The following is an 11,064-nucleotide window of genomic DNA, read 5'->3' as shown; positions in this document are numbered from 1 at the left end:
TTCTCTACACTTTATTGCAACAGTAATACCAGAGATATTCTATGAGAAAAAGGGAAAGAATGCCAGCCTAGATGCTGTCATTGGGAATATTGTCATGAAACACAAAAATGAATGGAAATTATGAGATGCCTTCAGGAAGCAGAATCACCACTAGAAGTAGGTACGTTCAAATCCAAACATTGAAATGCAGCTGGATACCTCCTGGAATGAGAAGGACAGCCACGAGTATGTGCAGAAGAGACAGAGGTTATTGGTGGAATAAATGCATCTGCAAAAGAAGAAAAGTGTGTATGCAAAAGTGCAAGCACAAAGAAACAAAAGAGACAAGAGGGAAAACAAGAAAATGGAAGGAAAACAGTTAAATCTTTTCAAAGATTCAGCATGGTTACATTATAGAAAAAGACCTTTTTATTCTAGCTTTTTTCATATAAATAACACCTATAGTTCACACTAAAGTATTATACAAGTATTATGAGGCAAGCAGGTGGTTTGTGCAACCTGACAATGGAGGAAAGGCACCAAACTAGATAAAATGTTGTATTAAAATGTGCATAATACCATGATATATTCAAAATGCCTTGATTTACAGTGGATCACATTTATACTCTGAGCTATGCAAAACCTTAAAACTGGTTTTTAACAAGAGTTATATATTTGTGAAGATTTTATGTATTTCAATGAGAAAATCATTTTAAGCAACTGTGTTGCCCTAAGTAACCATAATTCATGAGTGAGGGAAGTAAGAATTTCTCAAAAATTCTTTGGCAAAATGAACCATTCATCCTAACAGCAATTTATTTGCTATGTCATCACATATGATAAAACATGAGTTGGCATGCTGTGCATACAAGGTGATGACAAATTGCATGAAACAGTTGTAAAACAGTTCGCTTTACCATTTAGCTATCACCATGTCATAAATGCAAGAATTTAGAAAGTCCTTCACTGACATGAGTATACGCATTCAAAATCTATGAGTCCTTTAATTGGAAGTATAGTGTCATAGTTTAGTCCTGGTAGGCAGCTAAGCACCAGAGAGCTTCTCACTCACTTCCCATCCTACTGATGGGAAAGAGAATCAGAAGATCAAAAGTGAGAAAATTCATAGATTGAGATACAGACAGTTTAATAAATACAGGGAAAAAAAATAAAATAAAATTATGCAAAAGCAATCACTCATCACCAGCTGGCTGATGTCCAGCCAGTCCCTGAGCAAGGTCCCCTTGGAAGCCTCCTTTCCCCCTACACACACACAGATTTTATTGCTGAGTGTGGTGGTTGATGTTATACCATATGAAGCGTTATCTCTGTGGTCAGTAGGAATCAGCTGTCCTGGCTGTGTCCCCTCCCAACCTCTTGCCCACCCCAGCTTACTTGCTGGAGGGAGCAGCACGAGAAACAGAGAAAGCTTTAATGTGGTGAAAGCTCTGTTCATCAGTTACTAAAATATCTGTTATCAACAGTTTTGGACATAAATCCAAAATACAGCACAATATGGGGCTGCTATGAAGAAAATCCACTCCATCTCAGCCAGATCCAATGCAATCTCCCCTGTTCCATGTCATTTATATCATGCTCAGGTCCCACACTACTCATTGCATCTTCATTAACAACCCTCACCCCTTTCCTGTCCTTTACTGTACGTGTATGTATATACTATAGTATACTCTACTATACTTGTATGTATGTACAAGTGTCAGTCCTTCAGTCTATAGGCCAACCCTGTAAATTCCACTGTTAGCCTCCACTGCCCATCAGACGCTAGCCATATGTGACTATTAAAGGCTGAGCAAATCTTGTTGATCTCTCCCTGGCTCTCCAGTCAATAAATCAGCTCCTGGTTGGGGCCCGGGGAATCTCAGGTGGCGCAATATTGCTGCTCATGCACTGTTGTGGTAGCATTTGACACCTGTTGCCCCTCGACCCACAGCAGCCCCACAACGGAAGGATCCTCTGAACAAGTAGGCAAGGTAGACAGCTGTTTAAACTTCTGTGTACCCACTGCAGCTACACCAAAAGTCCCTTGGTATCTTTTTGGGTCCTTGAAGTAATCTCTCCTGAGGCTGTGTGGAGGCTGGACACAGTAAGTTGCTTTTGACACTTGTTCTCACCTTAGCCCACATGTACAGGTATCAGGATGTCACGAAGAATGGCCTCAGCTTCAAACATCTTAAAAATCAGACAAAAGGAAGAAAGAAAGCAGTTCTGAAGAATAATTCTGCCCATTTTACAGATGAAAAACTGATGCAGATTGCCTTGCTGAATATCGCAATAGAAATCTTAGGCAGAACAAGGAACTAAAATCTTGAATCTGAATCCGTTAATGTGCACTTGTAAAATTACTACATCTTTTCAAATGCTAAAGCAGACTCAGCTTGTTATGGTTTGTTACCTGTTTTCAGTTACAAACATCTAAATAAACAAACTAAATCAGAACCAGTGTGTTCACTGAATATAGGGTTTTGTGGTGGTGGTGTTTTGTGGTGTTTTATTTGTTTGTTTGTTTAGTTTTGTTTTTCATATAAAGAGCATTTCTGACTCCAACTAAAAGCACTGCAAAGTCATAATTAATTTTAATGACATTCAATGTCTCTCTCTTAGAATAAAGGAAAAGTAAATTTAAGGTCACCAGCAGCTGATAGTAAGTCCATGTTGAATAACTTATTCTGTGTCATGCAGCTTATGGCCCAGATATCTCATTGTTTTTAGGCAACATATTATAGCTTTAGTAACAAACTGTTCAGTCTCCCAAATACACACTTATTTCTCTGTATGTACATGATTTGGATATCTAGCTTATTTCTACTTCTTGTATAAGCTCCCCTCCCAGTTTGATGTTCCTGGTTACAGATCCAGATAGTCAAGCTGTCCCATGAGAATGAAGATCTTTCACCTTTGGGGATGCCTGTGGACAGAATCACTTCCAGGGTCATACAATACTTCCACAGATGCCACAATCTTCTTTCTTAGTGCATTGGGCTATAGTCTCAGAGAAAGCACTCACATGCAGAGACCAAAGCAATGTGAGACCAAAGCAGTATCATGACCCCTCAAGGCCCCTCTACTACGCAGAACCTTATGTGGACTGCACAGGGAAGAAACAAGTTCTCACAACTATTGCATTCCTCATGTCATCAACAGCAATTGGCCTCATACTGTCTCATCTTTATCTCGGTGCCATTGCACGATGGATGGTGTAGAAGCTTGAACTTGTGGTGGAACAAGAAATAGTTCTCAAAATGGTAACAACCTTAAATCTATCAGAATGGGTACATTCTGATAGAACGTGTTCTAAATGCACTACAGAAAGTCATCAATCTACACCAACAAGAACACGAATGCCTTAGCCATCTATTGATATGTACTTTGTCCTTGAAACTTTCAGAGATGTCTATTGCACATCAACATTACAACAATTAACTACCATCCTCTTTAGATGCATTAGAAATGTAAGTGATCATCTGAAACTCATGATTACCTGGATTTCTCTCTAGCTCAAAGCTGAATATCCTGCAGTGCTACAGAGCCTAAATTTTTTTTTCCAAAAAATAGCAATGTAATAATTTGCTGAATTCCAACATTAAAAGTAAAAATAATTTTTAAAAATTTATTATTATGCCAGCTGGCACATATACTTCGTCTTATTGAAGCCTATGTGCACCTTTTTTTGCAGCCTGACTCACAGTAAGTCAACCAGTTTGTTTTTAATTTAGCTCTGTTGAGGATGAACTTGCCCAGATGTACTGAATGGCAGAAGTTCATGCCATATCTTGAATACATTCTTTCAAGAGATTAATCTGGCTTTGGCCCAAACGAAACAGGAACACAAAACAAATGTTGTCACATACCAGCACTCAAGCTGCTGCAGCAAATCTTTTAATGGAAAAATACTGCTGAACTTCAACACAAAGTTTTGTTAAGAAACAAGTGTGACACACAAACTACATAGCAGTTTTGCAAGTGATCATTTTTTAATGCAAACCTCAGGGAAAGGGAAATGGCTCTACCAGATCAATTGCAGCAGAGGTCCATGAAATGTCATCATTATCATGTCGTGTGTCATGTCCGTCCCCCCCCCCCCCCCCCCCCAATAAGTGCAATATTGAACATTTCAGAAAGCATTAAGTGTTAGGACAACAAAGTGCAGACCATATAGCATCATACAATGCTGCAAACTTAGGCAGCATCAAAAACACTTAAAGATCCCTGTTGTGCAAGCTGTGAGTAACCTGGCTGTACAGGACTCCCTCTTCATTTGCAGGTTTCCTTTGGGAATATCTTCTCATTGTCTGAAGCTCAAGACAGAAGTTCCCTATCTAGGTGAAACTACTCTCCATGTAAGAGAGCTGCGAGCACTCAAGCTGTTGAGCAGTCCTCATGACATAATTCTGTTTGATGACGTCCACAAATTAAGCACAATTGATACTGTCCTCTCACAACACCTCAAAGACAGTTCAAAGAATGTCAGTGCCCTATCACAGAGGAAAGTCAGTCCTGAGGATCATCTCATTGGAAGGTACTGGAAACTTCTGATCCTCTAGCAAGTTAGCATAAAATGCATTAAAAAAAAAAAAAGTTAATGGAGTCCAATCAATCATCTAAGCAATAAAGTTAAAAATAGATTAGAAATGAATATCCCTTAATGACAGAGCCATATGAAACTGCTGTTTTTAAACCAATTGTAAAACCTATTCTTTTTTAATAAGCACGATTGGCTTTGAGTGCTTTGTCAATGTGACAAACCTTTTCCACCAGAAGTGAAGCATTTATTCAAATGCTAATGAAAGTAAATGTAATTTGTACTGGTGCTGAATCAACTTTTCAGGACTGTAATTTGCATTGTATAAAATTGCACTTTTTTCAATATGAAACATTAAAATAAGGCTTCGAGACTAAACAAATTGACATATGGCTTTTGCCATCGACTTTTAAGTACTTTGATTTCTTTATGACAGGCAATTCTAATGATATTGAGCAGTTTTATATTTACACATTTTCTTCAACAGTAGAGCAGACTCTTGAGATTCATTAAAATAATCTATAGATCTTATTGTATCAGCTAGCTCCATTTTCAGACCCAAACCAATTACTCATACCATTCTGACAATGGAGATTCAACTCTCAATTCACCTTGACTGACCACGACTTGCAGACCATAACATACAGAGATGTAATACTCTTTCCATAATCACCAGCAGGCATGCAGTGATTTTCCCATTGTTATTTCTCCACAACACTAAAACCAAACCAACCAACCAACCAAAAACCAACAACAACAAAACAAACAGAAACAATTAGCAAAACAAAATGAAAATAATACAGATAATACTTAAAATATTATGAGGTTATCTTATATAATCAATGTCACACCTGAAACTGGACTACTGGATTCATTTTTGGTCTTTCCAACTCAGATGAAGCGTAACTGGATCAAGAGGTGGAGACACAGGGCTTCTAAAAGGTCCCTTTCCTTACAAGGGCAGAAGAAATCCAGTGAAACTGAGAATCTACAAAGTTGTTTGTGTAAGACCATCAACATACCAGATTGCTAAATGCATGAATATGCAACGAAAATATCCATGTTTATGTTACAGAAAACAAAAGTTGCAAGCATGTCCTCATGTGAACCAATAAAGCTCAAAGTAGAGAAAGTGAAGGAAGCAGGCAGAAGAAAGATGGAAATACTACTTCTACTTTCAGGTGCAGTAGTCAGCTTGAATTTAGAATGAGGAAACAAAAAAAAAATCATAGAACCATAGAATTGCTTGGGTTGGAAGGGACCTTAAAGATCACCCAGTTCCAACCCCCTGCCATGGGCAGGGACACCTCCCACCAGACCAGGTTGCCCAAAGCCCCATCCAGCCTGGCCTTGAACACCTCCAGGGATGGGGCATCCACAGCTTCTCTGGGCAACCTGTGCCAGGGCCTCAACACCCTCTGAGTGAAGAATTTCTTCTGAATAACTACCCTAAATCTTCCCTGTTTTAGTTTAAAGCCATTCCCCCTTGTCCTGTCACTGCATTCCCTGACACAGAGTCCCTCCCCACCTTTCCTGTAGGCCCCCTTTAGGTACTGGAAGGCCGCTGTAAGGTCTCCCTGGAGCCTTCTCTTCTTCAGGCTGAAGGACCCCAGGCTCCTCAGCCTGTCTTCACTGGAGAGGTGCTCCAGCCCCTTGATCATCCTCATGGCCCTGTTCTGGACTCACTCTAATAGGTCCATGTCCTTCTTGTGCTGGGGGCCCCAGAGCTGAGTGCAGGGCTCCAGGTGAGGTCTCACAAGAGCAGAGGTGCAGAATTACCTCCCTCGACCTGCTGGCCATGCTGCTTTTGATGCAGCCCAGGATATGGTTGGCTTTCCGGGCTGCAAGCACACGTTGACGGCACACACTGAGCCTCTCATCAATCAACACACCCAGGCCCTTCTCCTCAGAGCTCTCAATCCATTCTCCACCCAGCCTTGATGTGTGCTTGGGATTGCTCCGAGCAAGGTACAGGGCCTTGCACGTGGCCTTGGTGCACTTCAACAGGTTCGCACAGGCCCGCCTCTCAAGCCGGTCCAGGTCTCTCTGGATGGCATCCCTTCCCTCCAGTGCGTCAACTGCACCACACAGCTTGGTGCCATCTGCAAACTCTTCTGAAGCTTGAAAAGGTTTTGATTTAACTTGTACAATGATAAGGCAAATACATTAAAATGTTTATTGTTTAAAAACATGATTTTATTCTGATCATAATTTTTCCATAAACATTTCTTGAATTACCTACAAATTAACAAAAAATCAGTAGGCAAATACAAGCCTTGGAATAAGTCATGTGGTTCTGATTATGCATTAAGGCCAAACAAAACGAGAGTTCTCCCAAGGAAATACATAACAATGTGTCTAAAACATTCTCTCATACCTTGTATTTATCTTCAAAGATCTAAGTATGACGCAGAACCGAGATGACGACGTGATTAGAAAAAGAAAAGGAAAGAGAGGAGAGATCTGAAGAGAAGTATAAATAACTTGTACTTTTAACTCTTCCAACTATTCGCACTCCAAACAGCCCTTGTTTGGAAGAAGACTGGATATTTCAACAACTTACTTTCAACAATTTGATTTCTGAAGTGGATTCTCTTAAGTGTGGGTAACTGCTTTAAAAACATAGTATTTCATTGCGTGTGTGCAACTTAAAAAAATATTACTTTAGAAATCTAAAAAAGTATTTACTAAGCAGTATTTTCTCCAGCAATCACATTCAACCCAACTGCTGATTTTTAAATAAAATTAAAAAAAATCACACAACAAACATTTTAGAGACAGGAATGAAAATAACTTCAAATGCACGAAAATCTAATAAGGATTAGCATTGAGTGTAGCAAAACCGAGATATATGAATGATGCAATGAAAAAATCTAAGTATTAAAAAATACAAGAGTTGAAATTCTGCAGCAAGTTTGTGTGCAATATTCTGGACCTTTATTCCTATCATTTTTGAACAAGCAAAAAAAGAAATACATAGGTATACACATATGTATGTATGTATACTCACGTGTATACATGTGTGCGTGTGTGGAAGAAAAAGAGTCTTAAAAAATATTCAAATAAATCCTAGCAAGTCAGTAATGTATTTGATGATGCACAGATTACTGTGCATTTACTCTGTAGCTTATTTATACGTTGTAGTAAAAAATATACATGACCTAATGTAAACGTACAATTATACTTGTACAAGTGCAAGAGTTCTTACTTTCTATATGAAAGCAGTAGTCAGAGAATCAAGGCACTGATACAATCTATTATGCAACGTTACTAAAAACAATACACTTCAGAAGACAGATTGGTTTGCTGTCCTTTAAAAGGTTTCCTGTATGAAAGATCAACAGAGAAAGTTAAAATGTGTGTGACAACAGCACTTTTGACAGTAACTTCTAGTCAAAAGCATAAATATGAAAGTAAAACACAAAATCTTTTGTGCTATAAGGGCATAAGAAAAGCTAAATATTTAGCTCCAAACATCCTGCAAATACCGTTTTGTTTCTCGAAGCATGGCCAGCATTTTCATTGCTTCCAATTTGTCAACTTCCATCTCCATGCTTAAAATGTCTACTACAGCATCACTTACACCATCAGCCATGTGCTTCTTATCCCTGGAAATAAAAGAGTAAAATGCATAATACTGTATTTTTCCTTTTATCAACAGCTTCAGAGGCAGGATAATATTGGAAAAGATATTAAACACAAACAAAAAAAATGTATATGGTATGGCAAGACATTCGCTAAGTCTTCACATAGATGAGCATTGACAAGAACAAAGGATTCTCTCAAACAAATGTTAAAAGATTTTCAGTGCATGGTAATACACATCAAAAATCTTGCACCGCCAGTTAGGCTGTCACAGAATAATTATTTTCTTTTAGGGAGAACTGGACCTGCTGAAGTATGATATTATATCCCCATATGGTTTCAACATACACAGAAACCTCACTTATTAATAATGCTATTTTTAATACAAATAATAGACATTTATTTCAGCAGGAGACAATACTGACATAAAGTTCAATGTTCAAACAGCTGACCATATACCAACAAACCTCCTAAAAAAATCCTGAAACCTCCAGGTAAGTTAGCCTCTACAAATAAGGCTTCCCACTGTAAAATATATTACTATTGGGGTACTTCATAAAGGCAACAGAATTTTGGAGTCCGTAATGAAAAATCTTAATTTCTACATTCAGGTAGCATCCTGGCCCATCCAAGCCTAGAATGCAGCAGAGGTTTCTGCTATGTCACAGCTGTCCAATGTATCATCTCATGCATTCAAGTATCCCATTTTTTTCAAACACAATATATTAATTTGAATCCTACAGCTTATTTGAATACTAAATGAAAAGTAACAGGTGACTGAAACAAGCAGAAGAACTGCATAGCTACAAACTATTTCATAACTGTATTATATAAATGGACATAATGGACTAAATTCTGGCATTCCAGAAAGGCTGTTTCAGCATCACATTGATCCTGTCTTTCACACAGCTCAAAGTCTTTCTAAAGCCTCAAACTGTTCTCTTTCTGACACAGTCCATCTCCACTCTACTCACCCACATACATAGAAGTAACCGCTATCTTTCAGCAGGACTCTGGCAACTTCCTTAGCATAAAGCCTAAGGACATCTTGCACATACTTAGGCGGGGCTCCTTCTGCAGTTGAAGAGTCTCTTGAGAAACAAACCTTAAGATGAGTTAATGTCCCACTTTCAAGAAAACATCTGAGCTCATCTCTGAAAGGCAATAAAAAGTGTTAGTAATGGCCCTGAGATAAGCATCCCCCCATGAATACACATTTAACACAGGAAACATTAAATAGTGAACTTGCTTGAACAAATAGTCTCTATCATGATGCCGACAACCAAAGAACAGCCATGTGTCTCCAAAATGCCAGTCTGCATGTTCTTCCCTCAGCTTTTGCCTAAACAGCCAAAAGAAACAAAATACAATTAAAAAAAAAAAGTGTGTTGACTGTATGTAAACCCAATGTTGTTTTATCAAGAGCAGAAACTAAATTCCTGTAACCTTATTCTCACTTACAGTAGTGCTTTTCTGCCTGTCCAGAGGCCTATTAATGTGAAATGGCTTAAGGTAAGTAACAGTGAAACCTTTCTTCTCTGATTTTCTTGAGTACTCACTTTTGGCCCAACTCAAAATCAATTAAATTCAAAGGTTTTGGTGGTTTTTTTTGGTTTTTTTTTTTTTTTTTTGGTCACAGTTTCATACGGGAATAGTAAAGACTGGCACTTCTGAACATCTCACAAAACACTTCTGACTGCTGAATAAGGAGATTGCTACCCCTTAACCCTCATTAGAAGCACTGTAAAAATACCCAGGGAAAGCTCAGCACAAACCATTTTTAGCATGCTTTTCATTTTGCTGTAGAAACCTCCAAGAGTCCATGAATAACAATCTATTTACCACTATACCATCAGAAAAGTTACTGTATTTTCTTGAAATAATGCTGAAGATATTACTTTACAGGGGTTTTAGCTGCAGCTTTCTAGTTATACTTTGAGAGATGTTTTATTTAGCATTGATTAAATGCTTACGAAATGCTATGGATTCTTTAAAATACAAAACAAAATAAATCTCAGAGATAAAAATACCTGGGGGATAAAATTAAGTTAATATTTAGTAGTATAAAGGACTGTACATAATGATTTGGTTAAAGCAGATACATGGAGTCAGCAGTATCATGTCAAAATACCACCTTTCTCCCAGAGCAGGTTAAAAATAATTATTACAGGATGCAAGAAATTCCATTATCTTGCTAGCATGAATAAGTCGCACAGAAATGATGTGCTGGTTACCTATAAAGCTTACATTACCACCCAAATATTCAATTCTTCCTGTTTCTTCTGAATGTACCTGTAACTCTTTGAACAAGCTTCTTGTTGCCTTACAAAATTACACTGCTGTAGTTGGGGGGATGAAAGCAAAGAATGCTGTCAGAAGATGAGCAAAAACCAGAGCAGTGTCCCTTGTCGTAACATCCACTAAATGTTTATTTTTGTTTGTTATGTTTGGTTTTGTTACCTTTTTTGCCTTGTACAGAGTTCCTTACGCATCACAAAGAGAAAAAAGGACAAAGTTGTAAACAACAGCTCATAAAAACATTTGTGATTTGCCCTTTCTGGTTTAACAAAGAAGAGGGGAGGAAAAAAAAAAGCCCCACAACATTTTTTTCCAAAAGAAAAAAAAAAAAGATTAAAAATAGATTAATTTTTCTACTCAGAAACCTGAGGCTGTATTGTTTTCAACATAGAAAGGTTGTTTTTCATTTAAAAATTTGGTACATACCTATGTTGCAGGAAACCAATAAATGGCGCAATTCCTGTTCCTGGACCAACCATCACAAAAGGGACAGAAGGGTCTGAAGGTAAGTGGAAAGTATTGTTTGGACGAGCAAAAATAGATATCTAAAATGAAATCAGACAAAATACAATTGAAGAGTATTCTTAAGAAGTGAAAATATCATGACATCTTTAGAACCTTCAGAATGTTTATGTGGTATGTGTGTACAGACACCCTTCCAA

General features: G+C 38.0%; 1 protein-coding gene across 3 annotated transcripts in view; it reads right to left on the bottom strand.

Annotated features, from left to right (window-relative positions):
• Positions 1-6,693: 6,693 nt before the first annotated feature.
• The window catches only part of MTRR (5-methyltetrahydrofolate-homocysteine methyltransferase reductase), a 25,571-nt gene continuing 21,200 nt past the window's right edge, over positions 6,694-11,064 (bottom strand). For all 3 annotated transcript variants that reach the window (XM_083827176.1, XM_083827177.1, XM_083827178.1), the window contains exons 13-16: positions 10,829-10,947; positions 9,354-9,446; positions 9,079-9,258; positions 6,694-8,127 (exon numbers count right to left, since the gene is read on the bottom strand). In XM_083827176.1, coding sequence (XP_083683302.1) covers positions 7,983-8,127; positions 9,079-9,258; positions 9,354-9,446; positions 10,829-10,947 — 537 coding nt within the window. In that variant the 3' untranslated portion in view covers positions 6,694-7,982. The remainder of the gene's footprint in view (positions 8,128-9,078; positions 9,259-9,353; positions 9,447-10,828; positions 10,948-11,064) is intronic.

Source organism: Anser anser, assembly GCF_964211835.1.
Source record: "Anser anser genome assembly, chromosome: 2".
Lineage (NCBI taxonomy): Eukaryota > Metazoa > Chordata > Aves > Anseriformes > Anatidae > Anser > Anser anser.
This window is presented reverse-complemented; position numbering and strand designations above follow the sequence as displayed.